We start from the raw sequence: 26951 nt of genomic DNA, 5'->3' as shown, positions 1-26951 counted from the left end.
AAATGCAAAAAAAAAAAAAAAAAGTCATTAAAGCAGCATAAGTGCAGACTGGATTTCAAAAAATGTCCACAATGAATGCACATTTCTTAAAACAAATGCTTAATTTGGGTTTTAAGGATAATGAGGTAAATATGTGCATCAAATCCCTTAAGTACTTTCAATATTTCTCTGTGCTTTAGTACTGCAGTTGTAGTTTAGTATGTTAGCATGTCATTGATACCTTGGCTTGGCTCCACTTGGACTACTACAGGCCACAGGGGCTCTAATCCTGAGCGGGTGAGCAGCACGGTTTCCCCCTGAAGCCAGCGACTTTGTCTCTGCACAAATGCAGCTAAAGAGGCAGGCTCTCTTTCAGTTGAGGTGGTTGTGTTAAATGAACTGGCTTTTCTTTTTTTTTTTTTTGTTCGGCTACTCCTCTGAGTGTATAAGTGAATATAAGAGAGGTTTCTAAAACTGTGGGAATTCAGGGAGAGTCTTCAGCTCTTTTTACTATTCTCAAATTCTCAATTTTTTTTCTACTTAACTGCTCTTTCTTATATTTTTTTTTTTATATCATACAAATTATGCTTTTCTTTGATGGCCTAACAGTTTAAACTTCAAGCACTTATTATATTCTATATTCACTACCTTTCATGAGTTAGACATTAGCTAGAAACAAAAAGTTGTCATGGTGCAGATTAGGTGCTAAAAAGAGCTTCTTTGTCTCAAATTTATGCAGAACGACAGCGCTCTCTATCACATCACTGATCAGAGAAATTAATGATTACTCAGAAATCTAAGAATCAAGTAGAATACACCTTTTTGCACTTTGTGTCGGATAAAGAAATATCACTTTAATGTAATTAAAAGCTTTAAAAAGTTGATTATGATTTAAGCCCATTAATAAGAAATACCAAACCTCTAGCCACAAGACTAAACTGTAACTTTTAAGAAGGTGTGCTTTTCATTACATCAGGTGTAAAACTAACTCAGAAAATCATCCAGAGTCAAGCGTGAGGAGGATGCTGAGATGGTCTAGGGCAGCTTTACTACTTCAGCCTCACATGGGTTATGCAGGAAGATGGTGATCTAATCCACCATAATGATCCAGTTTAAAAGCCAAGGTTATCAAAATGGCCAAGTCAAAGTCCAGACTTATATCGGATAGATTCTGTGCTGCACCCTTAAACAGTCAACAATGTAGTTGAACATAAACACATATGCAAAGAGCAGTGGGCCAACACCATAAAGGATTAATTATAAACCTCTTCTCCTAACCAAGATGTAGGTAGCAGGTCTTTTGAGTCTGGTAAGTGGTGAGTCTGGGTTTCCAGGTGTTTGATTCTATGATTGATGGATTGGATTTAGATCACAAACCAAGTCAACACCTTTAGCTCAATGTTGGTGTCTTAAACCATTCCTGAAGCACGTTTGTTCTGCAGCAGGACACAGAGGAAAGAAACAGGCTGAAGCTATCAGTAAATGCAGTGTCCTGAGTGGATTCACTAACCCACTCGATCAAATACCCACTAACCCTATCAGGCTCCAAATATGATTCAATTACCCTTTGTGAAATGTGCTCAAGTACTTGTGTTTTTCCATTTAGCTGCTTCTAATACATCAACTCTGAGGATAAAATGTTTCCCAACAACCATATCTTATGCCAATTGCTGCAATGTTATGCCTGATTATTATATCAACTCTACAACACGATTACAATTATGAAAAAAGCTCTTCAAACAATTCAATGTAAACTCTTTTTAGTTACTGGCCTGACTCTTATACCAATAAACTAACACTGCCCTTCATATTATGGAAGTGGGTGATGACCAAAGGGCTCTGGGGGACACCCATTGCTCTCTCTGCTTGGCTCTCACTCTGTGTGTGCGAGGCTACTGCTGCTGCTGCTGGCAAACAACAATGACCCTCTAACTGCAGAGTCAACGGCCAGCAAACAGGCAGCAGGCCATGACGCGCCGCTGCTCCCATCATGACATATCCATAAAAAATAAAAAACAGTCATGTAGAGTTTATGTGGGAGCAGTTTTGTAAAATTTTGCTGCAGCATGCTAAAATTAAACGTCAACAGACACAAGAGAGAGATAAACGTGTGGCCTTTCTTGGTGTACTTTCTGCTCCAGTTGCTCTTTTGATGTTTTATAGCAAATAACCTTTGAAACAGTCAAACAACAGCGAGGAAACCCACCGCCTCTGTTCGCTTCAATACGTCTCACCTGTCTGCTGACTCAGAGCGGAGAATGCTCTTTCAGACCTACTTTGCAAACAGTTTTTAGAGAGGAAAAAAAAATGATAAGATGTCAGCCTGTGCATGCAAAGTTGCCAGGGTTATGTAATGCAATGTTTACATGCGGTAGAGGCACCGCAGGTTGTCATCTTGGATGTTTGGGGATTGTTTTAGGGTAGAGCTGCATGTGAAATTTATACAACACTATACAGTATAACTGTGTCACTTATCTAAACATGTCCAATCAGGGGAGCAGAGCATTTCCACTGTTTACTGGGTTCAAATCGATTCACTATTGACAGATGGGGACCATACCGTAGGTGCATGTCTGTGTGTATTTATCTGTAATAAAGCAGCCATTGGGTCTCCGGCTGGTGTCACTGTCTGGTTAGATCTCTCTCTCACTCATGGATGATACAAAGCAGGAAAACTAACCTATTGGCAGCAAGGCGACAAACACAGTTCAAAGTCCATCTGACAATCTGAACTGTAATAAACCATTTTATCACGACAAGAAAGGCCTCATAATGTTTGTGATCAAACATGGTCAATAAATGTGAACCAGCAATAAATACTTCTGACACTCCTCCACAAATTCCTTTAGCACAAACTTATCAAATCCATGATAAAGAGATAACCCACATTTATGTTCCGTATTGGCTGGCCTCAATGGTTCATTATTCAAGGTGCCTTAGTGTAAATCATTAAGCAGAACCGCTTCCTCTAAAGGTCCGTGATAACATTAAGATCTGGAGACACATCTGCATTTCCAAAAGAAGCTGGTATGTTTTACGAAAATGGTGCAGCGTTTGTTTAAATCAAGGTTTATAGTGAATATTGGAAGTTTTAAAACAGCTCATAGAAGACGTTCATTCTAAATTTTAGAAAAACACTCGTTACAACAGAAACGTTTAACAAAAATAAATTACTTTCTGCTTAACTGGTCTTGTTACTGAAACCATTCATGGCAATAAAAATAAAAAACAGAAAACAAACATAGGACCTTCCTGGACAAAACAACACAAAAACTTCTCATTTTCAAATTTTTAACATGGAAGCAAAAAGACTTGTTTCTGTTCATTTTACCTCTATCTTCTCTGCCTGTTATCTTGCACTTGCAAAGAAACAGATTTTGAGAAGCAATATTGTGTTTTTTTAATACATTTATGCACAAAGTTACATGTGCAAAAACTAAAATATAAACCTAAAAAAAAAATTCTACTTTTGTTGATCCGTAAAAAAAATACTTTAGACAAGACATCAATCCTGCAAGTATATGCTTTTTTTCCCCTGACGAATTAATCAGCATCTGTTTTTATTTGGTTATTTACAAAAACACGAAGGCCATTCTTACATTAGACAATAGGAATATGTGGGGGGGGGTAAGGTTTTCTTGCTATATAAGTCACAAAAAAGCGGCATAATTCTTCCACATGTATCCCAAGTTAAGTTTTTCCTCCAATGTTTTGTTAATGGAGAAACATTAACCCACTTCCTCACTGCCTCTGCCGTATCTAGACCCACAGCTAGATTGTGATTTTCCCCTTTTGTGTTGTGGCTTGAAATACACATAGCGCAGACCACGCTTCAATATTGAGTATAAATAAAAAATGTCTGCATGATACCTGCAACATGCTCACTGCGACACACTGCTGCGAGAATATAACCAGCCCTTTAGAGGGGCCGTTCGGGCAAAGTAACCTTGTATGAGCTATGAGAACAGCAACTTTTAAACACAGCATGCACGAGGAGAAACGGGCTCTTGCATGTTCTCGTACACGTTTATTAGGCGTACCCTCTCAGTAGAAGGTACAGGGTTGTGCATGTGTATTTTTTTTTAAAGGCAAAAATCCTCCACCCTACCTTTAAACAGAACCAGACGTGGACTTACAGAAGATTTTTGTTGCTGCATCTGCCAAGTCAAGATAGTTCTCTAGAAATAAATGATTAAGATGCATTGCTTTCAAAGCATTTTTAAGCCCAGTTAACTCTGTGTTAGTTCTTAATTAAACGACTAAAACAACTCTAGAAAGGATAAAACTCTTCAAATTAATATTAAGAAAAATACATATCTGTGGATAAGCTGTAAGAGAATCAACAGAATAATGTAGATCACATTATAATTATGGAGCACAGTGAGAAACTTATATTTGAGATGTTTACATTTCACAAAAATAACTTTTTTTCATTCATTTGAAATATGTTAGTGATTTGGTAAATACTATAATACAACAAAATTGTTGTTACAAAGATTTTTCCACTAATCATATAGAAGGTTTGACATGATATATAAATATATCAATATATCAATATAAATAAATATAAAAAGGATATAAAAGAAAGATGGGAACTAGAAATGAATAATGTGATTGAAGATGAAGAGTGGGAGCAAGTGTGTATAACTGGACATAAACTGACTAATAGTCCAACATGGAAAGAATTTTATTGGAAAATAATCGTCAGATATTTCAAAACTCCGTACATTATTTGCAAATTTGATCAAACTAAATCAAACTTGTGCTGGAGACAGTGCGGACTAGTTGGAGATCAAACTCATGTCTTTTGGGATTGCCCAAAGATTAAGAAGTTCTGGGAAGGAATTAGAGTGGACATTTCAAATATCTTGCATGTTGATATTGATTGGAATCCCCGGATCTTTGTTCTGGGAATTCCACCAAATAATTTAAGTAAAGAAGAACAATACTTATTTGGTATCCTTGTTCTCGTAGCCAAAAAAATTATAACAATATGCTGGTATAAACCTTCACCCCCTACTGTAAATCAATGGAAAGAGAAACTAGTGAATGTTTATACGATGGAGAAAATAACAGCAAAATTAAACTTGTCCACTGGTTTATTTGAGAAAAGATGGAACCCTTTGAAGACATATTTCCAGTTAATGTGGTAGTAGGATAAGCGTAAACACACATTTCTGTTATGATAAAAATAAAAATTACTCGAGAAAGATCTTTCCTTTGTCTCATCCTCCAAGAAAAAAAAAAAAAATATATATATATATATATATATATATATATATATATATATATATATATAATAATGATAAAGAAGAAAAAGGAAAAAAGAAAACATGGCTCTTCAGCTCGCCGACCTGTTTGGTTGTTGTTACCCAACTTTTTGTATGGTTGTATTGAAATTGTTGTTTCTGGCTTATTGTATGAATCATTGATTTTGAATATTGATCTGATAAAATAAAGTCTTTGTTCAAAAAAAAAAAAAAAGGATATATAAATCAAAACTCATTAAAAAAATTGGTACTCATTTAACATTTTGAGTGATGAATGCCTTATTTCAAATAATGGACTAATTAGTAAATGAAAATAATTCTTCTTCAAATTTTCCAGGGACATGAATAATGCTGAGCCTAACTCTAGTTAATTAAATTGCCATGTTTAGTTTATTATTCTGAGAAAAGAATGGTACAGTATTTTTTGAGACTTTAAATGTAATAAAGCTGATTATTTAAAGGTTAAAATTTCTAATAGATTAATTAGAGTGGCTTTAGATCTCAAACATGCAATTATTGGCACATAATGAGAAGTGCAAAAATATTAGGGGAAAAATGCCAGCAAAATTCCTAAGGATTTTCAGTAGGTGAATCACTATCTAGCACCAAACATGTATAAATTCCTCTTCGTTAGCCATGCAATCCCTACATTATGTGTTCATCATGAATGAGTATAAAGAGGACTACAGTACAGAAAGATGGAGATGTAAATAGAGACTGCAGCCTGCAGCATGTTGAGAATGTTGGCCTTAATCTGTAGCGGTCTCCCTATTATAAAGAATAATGGTTTGACCTCCTCTCCTAACTCAGCCTACACTCTCATCTTTTCCAGCATTTGTCCCTCCCTCCTCTTCTGGCCTGTTTCCCTTCTCAGCCTTAAGGGGTTTTTTCTACAACCCCTCATTTTCTGTTCTGCTCCTCTCTCCAACTGGCCTTGCCTCCATCCATCTCTACACTCAGTCATTCACAGCCTACAGTCGCCCCTCACTGCATCCATCTCCCATTCTTCACCGCCCCTCTCTGCTCCCTTACAGTGACTCCTGCCATTGTGAGTCCTGCTCTCTCTCTGTCTTTCTTGTGAGAATGGCTTCGTTGTTGCTGCGGAGGCAGCATTTGTGTATCTGTTCATACATGTGTGATGGCAGAAGTTGAGCTCAGTACAGTATGTCCTGCTGCATAACCACCACAAATACAAAATCCAACATCCATGCTCCAAACATGAACCACCATTGGCATTTCCACAGCATTTCAGCTATCTTTACTAGCCACTCATTTTTATACCTCTTAGTACTTCAAAAGGCAACTAAAGTCTCTCACATTTACCCTTTAACTGGGCCACACTATGGCGTCAATACTCTGCCAGAAGTCCACACATGCAATAAATACTCCTTCAGGCAGCTTTACTTCATACAGGCTCTCATAACCTACTCCTCATACACTTTTTTTAAATGTTACAGGCGCAAATGGAGTCACATGCAGCCCCAAAATTTTAAGCATTTGTCCCTTTTCTGTGCATGTACGGTTCAATTTGCACGTGTGCAACCTCCCTCACCCTTGTGTATGGACCTGTTTCTACGCGCTCATGGCAACTTAGCATTACCCACCGGACAAACCAACCCACCTGTGATTGGCTACTATTAAAGAAATCCCGCCTCTTGAGGCTGTAGTCTGTTTTTTACAAGCATAGTAACTTCAGGCTAATAGGAGTTTTTATTGCGTGTGTGGCTCAGTAGATGTTGTACTTCTTGCAGTTACTCAAGAAGTAAAACCTTCCAGAGGAGCTGCAGATCATTTTTTATACTGCTGTCAATCAGTCTGCCCTGTGTCTTTATCACTATGTGCTTTGGCTCATTAAAAAAGGAGGCTTGGTTCAGCCTGAAACACCCTAATAGGTCTGCCATGAGAATCATCAAGGCTGACCTTCCCTCCATCCGTGACGTACGATCTAGCTTCAGGAATAGGGCCGATAACATCACTGCAGCCCCCCCACATCTTCGACTCTTACCTACAGGTGTTTGTACCTACATGCTGTTTCCCCAGCATATGTCTCTGATAAAAACAAAAACATTTCATAGCTGAGGGGTCAGCTCATTAAATGGGAAACAAAATAAGTATACTTGCATTATCCCAACCTGCCTCTTCTTTTTTTTCTTTACATAAAACTGCTTTAAATAATCTTCAAGAAGATACTGTTCCTTTATTCGTTTATTGTACAATTCAAACTTCATGTCTGTGCTCTTAGCATCTGAAACTACAATTCTCTTCCTTGTATGTTCAAAAAAATCTTAGACAATAAAAATGGATCTTCCTCTAACCCCCTTCCCACTGGCCAAAAAAACTGTTCAAACCCGGGAACAATCGGCTTTTAGTGGCAGTGGGAACAGCTCACTGATCAGTGTCTACCCAGGTCACACGACCTGCGTTAAAGTTGCCTCAGCTCTGATCGGCATTAGGTGCTAACACCAGAGCCAACACCACTGAGCGCAACATATGGATGTCAACACATCTCACCAGTCGCATCTGATCTAACAAGCTGAAATAACTCTGTTTGTATTCATTAAACATGGAGCAGCACTGGAGAGATGATTCGAAAATATAAAAGAGCGAATCATTAAAGCACACTGACTACACTATGGCTTCCTTATATGTTACTCTACATTGTTTACTTTCCTTTTTTTCTGTCGCACTGGTGACATCATCAACACTAACTCTGCGTGATGGTGTCAACAGCTTGCCAACATGGGGTCAGAAAGGAAAGAGGCTACTGGCACTCAAGTAGTAATGAGCTAACACTGCTAACTGCTAATATAAAACATCCAGTACTGTCAACTTTTATAATTTTGTTCTATGATAACTGTCGGTCTACAGAAATAATGTAATTATATTCTCTGTTATGTTGTTTAGGATCAAAATGCCTGACTGAAAAACAGACAAACAAAACTTGAACGTATAAGTTTAAATCGGAGCCAGCACGTCATAAATACAATCATAGATTCCAGAGTTAGAATGAAGCTAATGCTTTTCTTGTATAACAAAATGAAATAAAAAAATAAAAATAAAAAAAGAATACATTTTTAAATTCAGTTTACTTTTTTTGGAGCACTTAGATATGCATATACATGTCTCTTTGGGTTAATATTATACAAAAAAAACTAGTTTTAAATACTGTATAAGATAAGATTCCAAAAAATACAATTAGCTGTGCTTTAGAAAATCAATGGAAACTGACCAATTAAATTATATTGTTCTCTTTTAGGTATCTCAAATAAAATTTTCTATTAAATATTAGGATTCATTTCAAAGTCTGTTTGATTTTAAGTTGCTTTTATGCAATACAATAAATTTTACAAGATTTATTCTGAAAAATATAATAAAAAGGCAGTTAAATTTTTATAGTCTAGTCTGTTTAAAGTGTTCAATAACAATTTCAGATTTGAAAATGACAAATCAACATACTTCTTTATATCTATGCTCTCCAAGCCCTTCCACCCCCAGGGTCAAAGATGGTGTGATAACAGCATTCCCAGTGTCCAGCCCAGTTAGCAACAGTCTCGGCCTCCGCTCTGTCTCTGTGTGGGATTAGCAGCCGGCAGTGGCCACCACTTTAATCCTTTCCCCAACAGACTCACTCTCACGTTCTCACACACAGTCAGATTTTCCCTGACAGCAAACACACACCATATCTTAGCCTGCTAATCTGTTAAGTATCTATTACAGTATTTGTGTTCAGGACCTTTGATGGTGTTGCTGTAGCTATGCTCATATACATCAACTATGAAAAAAGACAAACACTAATGGAAATTCATTTATCCAATCTTGTTTTTAATGAAAATACGAGCATTCTTAACAGGGCAGCTGGGAGACTCCAGGCTTGGCCCATTCGGACAATTGTTAGCTGTGTAAACACTGCCTCCATTTGAAGCTAGAGTGGTCAAAACAGTAGGTAATGTCAACTGGCCTCTGTCTTTATATAGTTTGTTTACGGTATTTGCCTGCCCATCACAGGAGTCCCATGAAAAGGGCCACTTATACAAACTCACTTGTTGCAACAACATCAGGCTTGAGGCAAACCCACCATAAGTAAACGTGGGGCCAATCTTAGTATATCTGCATATTCAGCGTGTGTAACCAGCTCCGATACAGCAGTTACGAGTATGAGTCGATCCCAGGTTGTCCTTTTATCTGTGCTTTCCTACTCAATACTTCTGCATATGTTTTATTTAGTCTTTTTGCAATTTCCTCTAGAACAAATAGTTTACAAAATTAGACACAGCATTACAGATTCTGTGCAATACTTTCAAACAGGCAAGAGGTACGTTTTCACATCTTCATTTAAAGTAGTGTTTTCTTTAAAATGAAAACAGGGATTCTAAGCAAACTTATAAAGGTTTGAAAAAGGGCATTTGAGTTGTCAGTGTTTCAATTTGGATTGAAGTGAATTAGTCAAGCGATGCAAAGGTTATTGTTGTCATACATCTACAAAACGTCGGCATGCATGGCAATATTAAATACGCAGTAGAGACTGGAATCTAGCCCAGACCACAGATCAGTAATGGATGAAAGTTTTAATGAATTTGCTGCTATGTATCAGGCATGTTGTTCTTACGTTAAAGAGATAGGGGAAGATTTTCCCTAATTTTTTAAAAGACTTCACTTTTGAAAAAAAAAAAAATGTTCATGCACAACCCTGTATCCGCTCCTGAGAGGGACCGCCCATTAAAAGTGTGTGAGAGCATGCATAAGCCCATTTCTCTTCGTGCACGCTCTGTTTAAAAGTTGCTGTTTGGATCGCTTATACAAGTTTACTTTCCAAAAGAACATTTGCAATATTTCCACGACGTTAGCCTCACCACTGGTAAGTGAAAATGTCTATTATTAATTATTATTAATTTTCAAAGAACCGTGGTGAGAAAGGCGAGCTTCAATGACAGCAGCTGGCCACACATATACACCTGAAAGTGTGCATGTGCAGAAAAAGATAACTAGGGAGGAGCTTGCAGACACCCTTACGTAAACGCGAGAATGACTTACAATTAGGATGACCAGTTATTTTGATGATCCACCAGGAACAAGAACATCCTCCCCTATGCCTTTACATTTCAGCTAGTGATGGCAATGCTATTTCCAGCCATGCCTGTGTGCATTATAGGAACATCGGGGAAGATGTCGACAGCGGAAACAGTTGATCAGTCATGTGAGGTAAATGTTCACTACGTCAGAGCTGATCTGCAAAAAGTGTTTCAATCACCCTTTTTTTACCGTTTTTATCAAGCTTTTCTGATACAATACTTTAAAATGCACATTCGAAAAAGCTGATGAAAAGGCACCTTATGGTTTCACATCTGGTCCCAACTGGAATGTTAAATTGCAAAAAGCTCAGTTTTAACATCTACTTAGATCAGGGGTCTTCAACGTTTTCCCGGCCAAGGACCCCCAAACTGATGGCAAGATGGAGCAGGGACCCCCTAATTATATATATTGTATGAATGTCAAATAAGTATCAAAATGGTCCTATAGTCACTCTATTACAGATGGAGTCTTATAAAGAAAGGAATTTCTCCCTGGGATTATTAAAGTATTTCTGGTTCCTGGTTGATGGGACAGGTGTTGTGAGTTTGACTGAGCTCCTGTGTGTCACTGAATGTGTGCACTGATGACTGAAAGACATCTTCTGCCTCTTTATCTGTTTACTACGGTGTGTTGAATTCATGTTAATGTGGATTTAAAGACATTTCAAATAGGGGAAAAATTGCAGGGGGGAATATAAAAAAAAGTCTAATCAACCAACACTTTCGTGACCCCCATGCAGTTCCTCTGTGGACCCCCTAGGGGTCGGGGACCCCCTGTTGAAGACCTATGACTTAGATGTTAAGTCCCATCAGGGTTCAGAAAACTCAAACTCAACAATTTATATTCATTGTGGATGGGCCTCAGAAGTTCTGAGTTCAAGTCCCACTGGCACTGGTCCCTGAGCAAGACCCTTAACCCCACACTGCTCCCTGGGCACCCCACGGTGACAGCCCACTGCTCTACTTGTTACAGTGTAATGGAAATAAAAGGTTTTTCTTTCAATAGTACTAAATAATTGTTATTGAGAGGTGACGTGCCAGAGAAGCTAGTTTTTCCTACAACTGAGAGCTTTGGAGATTGGGTTTTCTCACCTTACTGTCCTTCGGACTGTTAAGGGTGGCAAAATAAAAACTGCCTCACTGCCAAGATGTTTTAAATATTTTAATGACTGGTTTAACTCCTTGTATGGTCAAGTCAATATGTTCAAACCTTTGAAGATCTGCACACATCTGCTTCACTTGAATGGCAGGTTCTCTTTTCTATCCCACATGGGAGTGGAGAAAAGGAACAGGCTTTTGTTCTACTAATACCAAAGGACAAGCTAAAATATTGAATAGTAGAAAAATTAACATGTAATACATTGTGATTTGAAAAACTTTTTTTATAATCATTCTGTTGGAATTTTTTGAGGCCACACAGGAAATGATCCCACTGATTTTAAAACAAACATTTATTAATCTTTAAAAGCATTTATTCAAACATATGGCTGTAACTAACAAATATTTTGCTAACTGATGAATCTGTTAATTATTTTTTTCAATTAAACCATTAATAATCGGATATCAAAAGGTCCCTTAAAGAGGTTTTATTTAAAGAATTAAAGCAGGTAAAACTAAAACTTTTCCACATGAGGAGTTCTGGATAGAGCATATTCACAGACAAAACGTGTATCAGCTAAAGGCGTGTTTCAGAGTCTCTATACTCCAGTTAATGAATAATCGATTGCTAAATTAGCTGACAATTAGTTTAGTTATCAGTTAATCACAATTAATTCAATTAATTGTTTCAGTCCTACTCTAATAAAAGCTTCTATAAATATTTCTGTAAAGGATCATGTTTCTTTGATAACAGACTCATTTATTTTTAGTTTTTTTTCATGTAGAGTCAAACAGTGGAGATAACCATTCCTGCAAATCAGAGATTGTGGCATAAAACCATTCAAGGTCCGCAGACATGTTTGTTGTAGAGCCTTTGAACAACTCAAACAGTGGGTGTGAAACTGCAGATGTTAAAAATTTCCATGACACTGAACATACTCAAAAGTCGTCATTTGCTTTGGTACAAAAGTAAACAGACTCAAAGGACAAAAACAACAACGGTGCTGCTCAGTGAAACGCTGATACCAACTGTGGGACACCAGGTGTTACATTTGAGTTTGGCTTAGCAGTAACTCTGATTCTGTATAAAAAAGTCTAGAAAACATATCAACCATCGTTCCATACAAACAGTTACAGCAACACCTTGCACAAAACCCAAGCACAACCATAGTATAACGTTTGAAGATCTTATCTATATCTATATCCAGCAAGTAGGAGATAAATGCTTACCAATTATATCTGAACATCATGCCTTATATATGCATTAAAGCTCCTCCCCTAAAAATAAGCATTTTATAATATTACCCTTCAATGCAATTTTGGATTATGTCTCCAAGCTTTGCACATCTGGTGACTGAAATATTGTTCTTTGAAAAATTGACTTAAACTCGGTCAGACTGGAAAAACAGCTTTGAACACAGGTATTTGTGTCTTCCTCTGTAATCTAAATTGTATGTACATCTGGACTTTGACTAGGCTACTTCAGCACATACAAAATGTAAATTAAATGATCCCAAGTAAATCTGGCAACATGTTTGTAGCTGTTGCGATGCTGGAAGATGACCCTCCATGTTGGTATATCTCCCACTTTATACTTTCAAACAACTTCCCCCAGTTCTCTTTTATTTTTCTTCATCAACTTTCTCACCAACGCTCCTTAGCTTGCTTCCTTCTACTCATTAAGATTATCTTTGCAAGTATGATGATCCCACATGTGATGCATGTGAGTGGCCTCACAAGGTAATTTGCTACTCCAAATATTGCATTCAGGCCAAGAGGTTCCAGTTCAGTCTCACCACACCAGATCTACATGTTTACTGTTTCCTCTACATGGCTTGTGCCAAACTACAAGCAGTGTTTACAAATTTCAGGGTTTTTTTCTTTGAGGTATCAGAATGAAAGAGAATAGAAATGAGTTCATACTGTACCACACAAGTTAACTGAAAACCTATTATTCACTATTATGCATATCTCTTTCCTTGATCTATAAAAAAAATAAAATAATCCAAGTTCCTGGTGGCAACATGACATAATCTGTAAAAGCTCAAGGAGTATAAATACTTGAACACATTTGTGTGTGTTTTTCATAAAGGCAAATCTTAAGCTATTTTTAGACGCATCTCCTGTCACTGGTGACACATTTCTTTATAAATATTACCTCATCCAGGTATTGACATGCTTTCCAATGATATTTTGCATACTTTCTCTGTTCTCTGTATATTTTTTAAGGTCTATATTGTTGTGATGGGAAGCACTGACATGTCATAAACAACTGGTAGAATTTTCTACCTGAAAAAGTTTTTTATAACATAATAAAACATAATAATTATTTTGTGTCCCGAGTCCTAAAAATTAATAATTTTTTTATTTTGAATTATTTTTTTTTACCTTGTGATAGATATTTGTTCAAATGATTTCTGTCAATATAGATGTATTTTTATAAATATAGCAATTGTCCTTTTGCAATTTAAACAGAGTGAAACCCTGTGTTTAGAGAAACGAAAGGCTGTTTCAGGATCACAGTGACAGGTAAAGCATGATTCATGACCTGCCAGCCCACAAAGATGCTGTGACATCACTCCAAAACAGTCACGGTAATCAGATTATATCCGTTACACAGTAACACAGACGTTCAGCCGCCGCCATGAGCTGTACTGTTGGAAGTGCTCTGCAGAGCAAAAACGCACAAATATTACCAGACAGGGCTAAGACATGTGAAGTGAGATGGGATAAATTTAGAAGAAAGCACTGAACTGAGCTGAAAATAAGAGTTATTTGTTGTGAGAGTTTAAGAAAGCTTCAAAGATATGAAGTACTGAGCAGAGCAGCCAGCTGATAGGAGACAGAGAAGCTTGGGGGGCCCTTAGCTGCTCCATAACTGCACTGATGCCAAGTCGTTAGCTGTTTGAAGGGGACACCTGAGACCGGCGCACCTGAACAATGCGCTGAGCTGTAACCCTAAACTTAGACGTACCCACTGTTTATCCCCCACACTCTCCTTCTCCTGTTCTTTCCCATCATTCTGTTCTCAAAAGCTTGTTTTCTCCCCATAACCCGATCTATTCCATGCAGGTATTCTATCAATCTTTTCACCTATTGGCTCTCTTGTCTTCCCATGCTTTCACCTTCTGGGCATTACCAACGAAAACACTATTCAGTGTGCGTGTGAGTCAGGACATTATGGTTCAAATTGTATTTTATGGCTTATCCATCATTCAAGGGGAATTCAATTCCTACCTGTGACATTCCTGCATTTATTCGGCAGCTATTTACACACAAGGAACAATTTAACTTTGAGGAATTGTGTTTTACACAGCAGCCGATGGCGGTTAGCAGCGGCATGACTCAGTGACACGAAAAGCAGCACTTGTGTCACCAAGGAAAGGCAGAGCTATGGTGATGTTGCCATGGCTCTACTGTCCAATACGAGTATTACTATGAATTTTTAGTGTTAAAGAACAAAAGAGAGGGAGTTCAATAGATAAAATGGAAGAAGGGTAGGTTTAAGACCAGCTAAGCCTCTAGAGGCTCCGACGTCATGAAAAGTCTCACCACATGAGACGCCTTTAGTCAGCATCTTTCCCAGTCTACCTCTATTTGCACTTATGTCACTCCAGCCGAACAAACACCCTGCAAAGATTGCACATAAACCCAGAAACATACACTTGGATTCTCATTGCGTATCAACTTTCTTTTTGTGCACCAACAACTGTAACTGTGTCTTTAAACAGCAAGTAGCACAAAGCACCAAAAATAGCGCGGCGAGTTGCAGAGCAGATCTGCACTCCTTGAGGAGGGGAGGAAAGAGGAGGATGGTGACAGAGAGCAAGAGGAGGCGCAGAGAGAGATGACAGGGAAAAGATGGCAGAGAGGCACCAGTTCTCCAGGATTTAGGTGGAGGTTCAGTTGAAGTTTCTACCTGCAGAGTCTGCAGTCAGTATTTCAAAAACACATTAGATAACACAAGGACGAAAATCACTTTTCTAAAACTAACATTGGAGGATTAGGTAGGAAAGCTTAATGGCTGCATATCTATAAGTCATTTCTTGTTTGCTTAAGATGATCTCCCACAAGACTGCCTGGTCTACCATAGCTGCAGCTACAAATCAAACACCTGTAAGGCAAATATGGTGGCTTTCAAAACTGTCCACACCCCTGTGAAAGATGTCAGGGTGTTGTGATAAGAATGGCCGCATAATAAATCATTTAGAGACACTTTTTTTTACTTTAATGTAACTTTGAAACTCTACAAATCACATAAAAATATGTTAGAAGAAAAACACTGAAACAATAATAATCTGGTTAAACAATGATTCCCTTCTCTTATATAGAGATGTCTGAGATTCTATCCATTTTTAGGCATATTTTAGATTAATTGGAGGAAAAGTTACCCAGGGTCGCTGCAAGAACCATTTTTTACTGTGGATATGGTGCATCTTTGGGGATGTTTCCTTTCAGAAGTTCTGTTAGATTTATGGAAAGCATGATATTTTCCTGCAAAGTTTTGGGAAATTTAGCACAATCTAAAATATGTCTTTAAAAGGTAGCATTGTCTATTTTACTTCACTACTTTTCCTCCAGAAATAGGGTGAATACAGGGGTTCATTGTGTGTAAAAGATCTCCCCAACCCTCAAGCCTAGTGTAGTTCTTGACAAATGCGCACAAATCCACTTTTAGCATACATTGTTAAACTCTGATACATTGAAATTCATATGACACTTTATAAACTATGTGCAAACTAAAGATGTCACTATGAATGTCAAAAAGATCCTCTCTTAGAACTTGAGCTTTTTTAAGGTCCAATGGTTTCAGTTAGTGCTGACAAGATGTAACTGACAAGACTGAATGCTGGGGGGAAAAAATAAATGAAGTATGTCCAAAAGGGATGCACACATTTATGGAATCTGCTTTTTTGCATTTTCTGTGTTGTTGTTTTTTTAAATGTTTCTACTTCTAAAAAAGATTTTGTTCCTCTATTGAATTGTGCAGGGTAAACTTAACCTTGACTTGGGACTTGAGTTGGTAATATTAGAAATTAAAAGTGACTTGACTTCGACTCGATTGCCTTAACTTAAATTGATTTGACACTCTTTTTAAAGTAAAACAATAATAATAATACCAAAAATAAAATACTTGGTAACAATCTTAAAATTAAACATATGACTTGGAACTCGTTTGTCTAGACTTGTGACTTGACTTGAGATCTACCAATCTTGTCTAGTGCTTTAACGTGTGACTTGACTATAAATATTATGGATTAACTTGTGACTTGGAAAGTAATGATTTGGTCTCTCCAGTGGTAAATGTGACACAATAAAGGTTGATAAAGTTCTGAGGTTATAAACTCTGGTTCCATTTTCTTAAAATCACAAATACATTTTAACGACTACATTATTTGGATACAAAAACCTCAACATGCAGTTTTAATAGTCTAACTATTAATTAAACTAAAAATGAAGAGGTTGTGGAAGTTGTCATCACTCCTACTAATGAAATTATTAACCATCTTATCAGTAAGAAAATAATAATTTAGAACAAACTTGTCACACCTGCTTTGGAGCTGTGACCATCATAACAGTTCATCATCACCTTGGTCTGCATGAGCTGCCATATAAGGACAGGTCTTCCTCCTGCACAGGGTAGGACTGTAGTTTAACTCTACGTAGTAACACTTTCAGGTCATTATTCAGCTTCAGTCAACTTTGACCAGTAAGTATCCCATTTTTTTCCCTTGACCCTTCCTGCTTCACACCCATACCTGCCTATCTTGAATCACCTGGATTTGACCCTCTGACTGCCTGAGCCCAAGAATCTTTATCAGCCAATCTATTGGATTGGATTACCTGCCGACCCCGAGAAATAGCCTAAGTAAAAGTATTTACTGTTCTGTGCTAAATGCTCAGTCTAAGTGTTTGGAAACAGCTGCCGTTCCAAACTGCCCCCCACAAAAGCTTCATACACATTTACATTAAAGACTGGAGAGTTGCATTTATCATCATCCCTCTCTTAAAGATGGATTATTCCTTCAGTTCAGCCGATGACCTAATGTCATGTAAAAAAAAATTTTAAAGCATTTTTCAACTCTGTAGACACAATGGAAGATATGTTCCATATTTTGTATCCAAAGGGTTGATTGTTTTGATCTTTATTGAAAAAACAATTAAGAGGAAACAAAAAAACCTACGGTCAGTTAAAAAACGGTTCTGACCAGCCTTTTATTAAACAGAGGTAGGGGATTTTCATTCAGTTAAAACTAAATAAAAATTATGTACTATACCTTCACAATGCAAACCATGATTTTTAAAAAAAACTTTTTCTATGTTTTTAATTGTATTTCTAATCATATTTAGACTCAATAACGAATTTTGTTATACCAATTTCGTATCAACCTATATACACGCATTGTACATAAAACTGAAAATGATCAGAAAATGAAAAAGCACCTCATTAAAAACTGCTTGAATAAAGAGAGTTAAGACTAAATCAGTTGACCAGTGATCAAAACTGGCCAACCTTTCACTATCAGCAAATTAAATATAAAAATTATCAGTTTTAATAATGTTCATCTCGTGAATCAAAACTCAGAAAGTTCCTCCTTTAGATACATAAACAAATCCAACAACCAGATGTTCTTTAATGCACTTTGGTTTGATCTCAATTTGTTGTCAGAGTAGGAAACTTACACAAACTACCATGTATGCACTATATACCTTGAAAAAATATATATAGACATCAACTCAGATCTTAAGTAAAACCATGATTGCCAAGCAAAAATAAAAATTTACAGTTAAATATATTCAATAGCAAAATTACAATTTATTTAATCTCAATGTACAATGCTAAAAAAGAAATATTAAAAGGGAAGTCCCTGCCAACAAATCACATTTACAAAGATATTTTAACATTTATAGATAAATTTATAAATCTGCTGAATGATATTTTTAGTTGATATTTACGTTTTGTTTTTTGTTTTTTTCTTTCTGGCGGTATCCGCCAAAACTTGCATTTTTTTGCTGATTAATTAATGCATTCAGTAGCCATGTCTCGAAATTGGGTGGTGCTCGAAGGCCAATGGCTCCATTTGTAATCCATTGTTAGTGTTTTGTTTGTTAATAAATGTTTGTTTTTGTTTAGATTGAGACCTGTCTGAGATTTGTTACCACAGTGTCAATTTCTAACATGTAAATGGAGGAAGATTGGCCTGAGAAAAATAAATAAATAAATCTCCATAAAATATCGGGGATTTTCTAAACCATTATATAACAATTGGCATCAGAATTAAAAAACCTGAATTGGTCGATCTCTAATACTTTTTAATATGTGTATGTACACAGAGCTGACAGTATAAACTAAAATTCAGATTTTATAATAAAGACAATTTGTATTAAATTTGTATTAATAAACACATTTTGTATTAGGTTTCAGCAAATATCTTTCTTCCCTACATGAGTTTACTATAAGTACATTATGTAGGTCTGGTCTCAGATTTTTAATAACAAATTTGATTATTAGATTTTTTATTCTCTTCCCTTTTCTCTTCTTCATGGGAATAAAATAAAAATGGCAGAAATTGTTTTAAATATTTCAGATTTCTCTTCTGTGATGTGACCTTCAAACAGTGAGGAAATACAATTTTGTAAGACAAGTTGTCAAACATTGCAAATAATTAAAGTGTAGCCCAAATGTTTGCAGTGATGTGACCGGAAATCAGAGGCAAATGTCAATCTAAATTACAGGGCCAAAACATTAACCAGCGGTAAGCTGATGGTTTAACAATCGAAGCAGAGTTGTCCACACATCAGCAAACGAACCTGCCTTTTCCATTTATCAGTGAAAGCAGCACTAAATAGAGCTTACCCTGAGTATACTGCATGGGATTTTTTATACTAGCTCATACTAGGAGTGAAATTAAGCAATTTTCTGTCCATAAATAATAATAGTTCGAGTTGTCATCCCAGTATAAGATGGTGAGTATGGTGTTAAAGATGACTAACTCTGGATGCACTGCAGGGAGCTGCAACAGGTCCTGTCTGTTTGTGAATTAAAGTACCGGTAATCGGTTTATCCATTTGTTAAATAAAAGTCTGATAGTGTGTGTCAATCATAATGCTGGGTTCAATGATTGCTTTGAAATGAATGTAAACCTTCAGTATGAATAAAAACATCTTGTATACACATCCATCTAGCTGCAATCCCCCTATGAGAGACCCACTGTTTACATGTTTGCAGTGGAATAACAAAGGCAGTGTTGTTCAATCACATGGCATAAAAAAGTGATTATCTGGAAGCGTGCTGAGTTTTAGTAGGTACTGAGAGACAAACAATGAGCTCCTGGTTGATTCCATTTAGGGCTAAGCATCATAGAATGCTCAGGAAAAAAAAAACATACCATATTTGCATAGTTTAATATGGATTCATGCAATAATGAAGAGGTAGCGGACCCTCTTTTTTAAAAAGGTTATCTAAAAACATGAGGATAAAGATTTGGATGTAGTTCCTATCATAGAAATTCTCTACAAAGTAAATCATCACAGCATTTTTACTCATCCATTGTTTTTGATTTCGGTGTGCCAATCTGAGTCCTTTTATGGCCCCAATGTGGTTCCCCCCAAGGGAAACCAAGCTATACTTTGCACCGGCTGGGTTAAATCCTGACATGAGTTGTGATGGAAGGATGGTATTCCTACAAGGCTTGTTATGAGGCTCTAATAGCCATATCTGTACAGCAATTAGACCAACTAGTGTGATTTTACCAATTGAGATCAACAACACAATAATCCTCTTAGGTGCAACTCTAAACATCAGCCAGTATCCTTTCTAAGGCAATGGACGATTAAAACCTGCTGAAACAATCTTATTGACAGTTAAGAATGGTAATTCAATTTCATGATAAGGAATAATGGCAAAGACTTAAGAGTGTCTAACAAATATTTACAATCGTAATAAGTTACAATCCTTAAACTGCTATTTTATTGTTTTGACAAATTTCTACACATCATTATCGCATGTGCCGTATAAATTCATGAAAGTGTACATCATCAGTACAGAGTATGAATACAAATCTAAAGTACTTACTATTGCTGGACTTGAGATCTCTGTGGATGATTGGTACAAATGCCTGGTTGTGCAGGTAATCCATGCCTGTAGCAATCTGCACAGCCCAGTTCACCAAAACTCTCGGGGGAACCTTCTTCCCAGCCAATGCACGATTTAAAGCCCCTCCTCTGGCGTACTCCATCACCAAGCAGAGGTTGGGTTCCTTCAGGCAAACCCCACGAAGAGATATTATGTTGGGGTGACGGAGAAACCAAAACAACCTGGCCTCTTGCCGTACGCTTTCCGCTGTGACGCTAATATCCTCATCTGGATCCTGTCTGGCAGCCTTTACAGCTACCTCCTCTCCTCGCCAAACTCCTTTGTACACCTTCCCAAATCCGCCAGCTCCTATCACCTCCTCCAAGGTCAGTTCTGAGAAGTCAATTTCCAACGGAGACTCGCTCACTCTGACTGCCACCAGCCCTCCAACCTTCAGCTGCTGATAACTGGCAGCATCTCCTCTTGTGACATAGTTACTTGGAAAGATACCCACCTTGTCCTGGATCTTCCCTGTCCACCAGCCCTCATCCCCAGAAACCTTGGAGTCTTTGGAGAGAACCTCCAGTAGGTCCCCACGTCGCAAGGTTAATTCCTCATCTGCTGTGGCTTCGTAATCAAAGACTGCCGTCCAGTAAGGGTTGGCGTTTTTAGCCCCACATGGATGCCCAGGATGGGAATCTAGAGAGTCTGAGGATGAGACCGTAGAGTTCCAACTGGTTCCATTCTCCACCTGCAAGAAAGGGGCAGGGGACATTGATGGTGGAGGGGTCATGCTTGAGGGCATAGAGGAGGAGGTAGTAGTGGACGAGGACGGGGGCCCAGGGGGGATAAGACAAGGGGGAGGTGGTGAGCAGCAGTCCCCGCAGCTGGTGCAGGACACGGGGGGTGGTTTGCTTTTCGCCCTTCCGTATGGAATCATGCTGTTGGACGCTTTGGGCAGGCCCCGTGTCAACTCAGGCACAAAATCCACACAAGGCCCATGGACTGAGACAAAGTGGTCTCAACCAACCCAAAAGAGTCCGGATCAGGGGCTCTCCCCCATGGCCGTATCTCTCTAATGAATTTGTCCCAAATAGTTGAGTTGCAACACAACGTGCAAGTAACATGTATTCCAAAAAGGCAGGGTCACACAGGGGCGATGAACATCAGTTCAAACAATGACACTCAGCAAGGCAGATCCATGACAGGAGTTCCTAGAAAACAGATTGTTTGCATAAACAGATGAGTCTTTTCAAAGTGGCACAAAATGTCAGTAGAAGGGATTCTGAAAAATCAAAAATGATTGCCTGCAGTGTGATTTCCGATTAGAAGATGTGAATATTAATCAAATGATCTGCATCACTGCCTTCATGGGATTCAGAAAACATATAAAAAAAAATATGAGGTGAGTTATTACTTTGAACAAATTTTCTTGCTCTTGGCTTTTGTTTTTGGTTCATTCAAAACAATTAAATGTCTACCCTGAGAGCTCAAAGGAAGCTTTACCAGTTGCTGGGGCAACAATGAAGTCACAGCTGACTGTCAGATTAATTTCAGCACGGAAAATGAATTATTGGTCTGCAAAAAACAACCCCAATATAACCCAAGCAGCCTACATGAGCCGAGCAAAAATCCTCTGTGCAGGGGGGGTTCACATTATTTCTCATCCAGCCGATGCACCTCCCCCGCCAGCCGTCTCCATAAATGTGCATGGAAATATCCGCCGATATATGCGCCCTATATCTCCATGAGCCAGCCGGGGCTAAATCCTATCCACGCATGGCCAGTCGGTAGCCGGTTGAGAGTCCCTGATATAAGAGGCCCCCGTTCATTTCAATACAGCTGAGGGGGGGCTGAGTGGCAGCAGGTATTCAGTGACTGCTGCGGGGCAGCGGATTGGCACCATGTTCAGCATCCAGCGCAGTCTGTGCGCCACTAACCCGCCTCCTTGCGCGCGCAGCGGCCTGGTTCAATCGCCTTTGCTCCTGCGAGGTTTCAATAGAAATCCTTCTTTGTTGGATGCAGCTGCATACAAACATTTCTCGTTTACGGTGCTGCTTTCAGATGAGCTGTTGCATCTTCGCCTCTGGTGGAAGAGGGGGGGTTTAAATGTCTTCTTTAGCAGAGATGGAGGCTGTCATACGGCTCAGTATGGTGGGAAATATTCCCAGAGAACATTTGCATAGAGCTGTTGAGATCCGCAGCCGTTTCTTTCTCTAATAATAATAATAATCGAATACAATATAATGCGTTTTTCGCTGCTTACTTCTTTATTTTACCTTGACGTACACTGAAATCTAACCTGGACACTGAAGACATCCACTGTCCAGTCGTAGAGGCGTCGGGATCCGAAATCCCAGTTAAATGCCAAATATATATAGGCTACATAAATATATATATATTAAAACTGCCGCCGTCTTCTCCGTTTATCGGTTGATATTCCGGGGAGTTTCGTCTTATCCAAACGGGCTTTATCCTTCAAATAAGGCGTAGACTCCGCTGGGCTCGGAGCTGTCAGTCTGTGGGCTGACTTTGCATCCAAACACACCGGGCTGTGGCGTGCACGCTCACGGGAGCGAGCGTTTCCGCTGTTTTCCAGATCCTCAAGTCATGCGGATGGTCAGGGCGTTAATCTTTTTCCCTCTCCCTCCCTTCTCCATCTTTATACACATTTACAGCTCACCTCAGTTTGGGCGAAAGGCGTCCTGCAAGAACGATACAAACCTTACTGCTGCATTGTGGGTAATGTAGTTAGGAAGCTCTCTCTTCCTGACCTACATCATTATGGCAGCTGATATAACGACGTAATTAGCAATATTATGCATGTAAATCAGGATAAGTACATTTTCATATGGAACCGATTATTTAAACACTATAATATTTTAATTTTTACGTCTTTACCACAATATAGGCCATTGATAACATTATAGTTTGTTAAATAGTGCGATGAAATGCATTTTGATTAATAAAAAATATACCCAACTTTATTCTACAGATGTAATGTAAAATAATAATAACAATATTTGGTTTGTTCTAATTGTAGTAAATAATTTTTTTCATTTAATCAGTGTTGTTTGATGACATTGTGGTAAACTACCACTACTACTTGACTACTTACATTAAATTAAAATATGTCAATACCATTTTTAATAAATAGTCTAAAAATGTTAGCATTTTACAATTCACCCTTGAATTTCCAAATCAAAATCTGACAGTAGGGCTGGCTCTGGTAGGTATTATGGAGCTACACTGCACCCTGGTGTGTGTTTCACAAAACACAAGAAATACAAAAAAAATGTTAGCTACCACATAATTTCTTCTTTTTTTTTACACAATCATAGAGATAGAGAATAATGTTAAAATTTTGCCTATGTGACATCCCATTAATAATCCATAGGGGTTCAGTATGATGTGAATCCATTTTTTGCCTCTAGAACATCTTAAGCTCTTCTGGGAAGTCTGTCCACCTGGTTTAGAAGTGTTTATGGGAACTTGTGACCATTCTTCCTGAAGCACATTTGTGAGCTCACACACTGATGTGAGATGAGAAGGCCTGGCTCTCAGTCTCTGCTCTAATTCCCTCCAAGGTGTTCTGTCGGGTTGAGGTCCACTCTGTGCAGGCCAGTCAGTTCATCCCCACCAGAATCTTCCATCCATGTCTTTATGGATCTTCCTTCTGCTCTGGTTAATGTTGGAAGAGGGAGGGGCCAGCCTTAGAACTGTTCCCACACAGTTGGAAGCATGCAATTGTTCAAAATGTTTTGGTATACTGAAGCTGTCAGAGTTCCTTTCACTGTAACTAAAGGACGAGGTCCAGCTCCTGAAAAACAACCCCACACCATAAGCCCCCCTCCACCAAACTTTACACTTGCCATGATTCTGTCCAACAAGTACTTTTCTTGAGTCAACTAGCAAACCCAGACTTGTTCATCAGATTTCGAGATGAATGATAGCGATTCATCACTCCGGAGAATGCGTATCCTCTGCTCTCGTGCCCAGTGGCGGCATGCTTTATTGTATCTGACACTTTTGCACTTGGTGATGTATGGCTTGGATGCAGCTGCTCGGCAATGGAAACCCATTCCATGAGGCTTTCTGTTATTGAGCTAATCTGAAGGCCACATGAAGTTTGGAAATATGCAGTGATTGACTCTGCAGAAAGTTGGCGACCTCTCTACTCTATGCCCTTCAGCTTCCACTGACCCCACTCTGTCAGTTTAAGTTGCTGACCACTTTGTGGATGAGCTGCTGTCGCTTTATGATACGGCTGAAAGTTGACTGTGGGATTTTTAGGAGTGAAGGAATTTGGGGCCTGTTGCAGAGTTAACATCCAATTTCAGTTCCATCCTGGAATTCTCTGATTGCTGAAAGCAACCCATTCTTTCACAAATGTTTTTAACAACAGTTTGCATCACTAGGTGCTTAATTTTACACTACATTAGCCATGGAAGTGATTGGAACACCTGATTCCTACAATTTGGATGGGAGAGGAAATAATTTTGGCAATGCAATGTAGCAGACAATCACTAATATTCTCCTTAAACATTGTAATCCAATAAAAGAAATTGCCAAAGACATTACATGTTCACATTGGCTTTATTACAGCATGCCAATGGAAGGGTAAATGGAAGGAAAAGGTCAACAAACAGTCAGGATAAACATGCTGACGATAGGATTGAAAAACCAAGCCCATTCAAGTGTTTGGAGGAGACAGTGAGAGACAGAGGACATGTGGGTTTCCTGCTGTTATATTTAATTATTTTATTTATCACACCTGAACCAGAGACGATTTCAGAGGTGTCCTGGACTGAGAAAAAAGCGGACTGGGTCGTTGCCCTGTGGTCCAAAGTCTTCACTTTAAGTGGAAGTTAAGTTTGAATTTCTTTTGGAAATAAAGGTTCAAAGTCTGGAGGAAAGGTTGAGGCCCCAAATCAAAGTGGCATGGACTGCAATGTAAGGTTTCTATAATGAGGGAATATGTGAGGAGGCACATCATCAGTTGCTTCTGGTCTGCTGTGTTTTATCAAATCCAAAGTTAGCAAACAGGAGCACCTTTCCTTGTGCTTAGAAGCTAGATGCTCATTTTACTTCATGGACTTGGCACCTACCAAAATTATCAACACATGATCTAGTAACCAGTAACTTTGACTAATTTGCAGCACATTCTCCAGAACAACAGACAAGGTATTGTTTAGAGAAAGATAAAGGGGATCACTTATGTTTTTTGGGGGTTTTAGATTTTGTCATATCCAGGCAGACAATCGAAAATGTTTCTTTACATAGAAAGTAAAGTTCTTCTCCACTTCTATTTGATTATCATCTTAAATGAAAAATTGGCAACTTAGAGTATCTAATGCATACAATTAAGCATTAGAAGTGAGTGAAAACAATTTTGTTTTGTTTTTTCCCTACATCTTCAGGCTTTTTTTTTTTAAATTTGTTTTTAAAAAGAAAACAAGGAATCAAAAAAATGTAAGGTGTATAACAAGGTCTTTAGCTGGGTACTAAGATGTGCCACTAAGTGTTTTCCTGTTATTAATTTTTGTCTGCTATGAATAATCACCCTCTTTCCTTTATCTATCCCTGAGTTTCTAGATTAGAGGGCTAATAATTCTCTCATACAAGATTTTGAGCTATTTTGTGCCACTGAGTCAGTCCCACCACCTTAACACTTAACAGTCAATGTGATCGGTTTTATAATTCTATGCCTTTATGCCAACTTGGCGATACACAAAGATGATTCTGATTAAGAGCAAAGCTCCCTAAAAAAACGTTAAACTAATATCTGAAAATAGAGTACAAAGGATGAAAACTTTGGACATTTCATCAAAGCAAAACACAAACATAAAAGGGAAAAATGTAATGATAAAAAGTCACATCAAATCACTAAATTATGTGAAGTAACCACAAGGTGGTGCTATTTATCAAATAGTATTTTAGAATTCCAATTTAATTATTAAATCAGTGGGTTTATAGAAATGGCTAAAGTAATGACAGAATTTAATTATAGGCGTAAAATATATTCTGAAAGAGATATACTTCAAAGGTATGATGACGTTTTAATGCAAGAAATGTTAATCGAACCTATAACTTGTAAAACTAGTGTACTTGTTAGAACTGTTAAACTTGTTAGAACTGTAATGTTTTAATATGTTTATACTACTTTTTTTATGTATTTTTTTTACTATTTTCAAGGCTGCACTTAAAAAAAGGAAATTGTCTAGAGAGCTGTTCTTAAAGAAATTTATTTTTCTTTACACTTGTGTATACAAGACAACAAAATAAATCTGTCTACGGTAAGTCTAATGTATAATGTATACTCTCTTCACTTGAAATAATCAATTTCTTAGAAGCAAGTTAATGATAGCTATAATAATGAAGCTACTTAAATTCAGTTTACTAAAAAGACCTCATGCATGTCAGCAGTAGAAATTACCAGTCTTTGAAATAATAATGTTT

General features: G+C 37.9%; 1 protein-coding gene across 2 annotated transcripts in view; it reads right to left on the bottom strand.

Moving 5' to 3' along the window:
- Positions 1-23088, bottom strand: part of map3k10 (mitogen-activated protein kinase kinase kinase 10) — a 50539-nt gene extending 27451 nt beyond the window's left edge. Inside the window, exons 1-2 of one of the 2 annotated variants that reach the window (XM_015393745.1) lie at positions 22109-23088; positions 20493-21706 (exon numbers count right to left, since the gene is read on the bottom strand). In XM_015393745.1, coding sequence (XP_015249231.1) covers positions 20493-21432 — 940 coding nt within the window. In that variant the 5' untranslated portion in view covers positions 21433-21706; positions 22109-23088. Of the gene's footprint in view, positions 1-20492; positions 21707-22108 lie in introns of those variants that run through there. The other variant, XM_015393746.1, reaches the window with a different exon arrangement.
- Positions 23089-26951: the final 3863 nt, after the last annotated feature.

Source organism: Cyprinodon variegatus, unplaced genomic scaffold, assembly GCF_000732505.1.
Source record: "Cyprinodon variegatus isolate N-32 unplaced genomic scaffold, C_variegatus-1.0 Scaffold655, whole genome shotgun sequence".
Lineage (NCBI taxonomy): Eukaryota > Metazoa > Chordata > Actinopteri > Cyprinodontiformes > Cyprinodontidae > Cyprinodon > Cyprinodon variegatus.
This window is presented reverse-complemented; position numbering and strand designations above follow the sequence as displayed.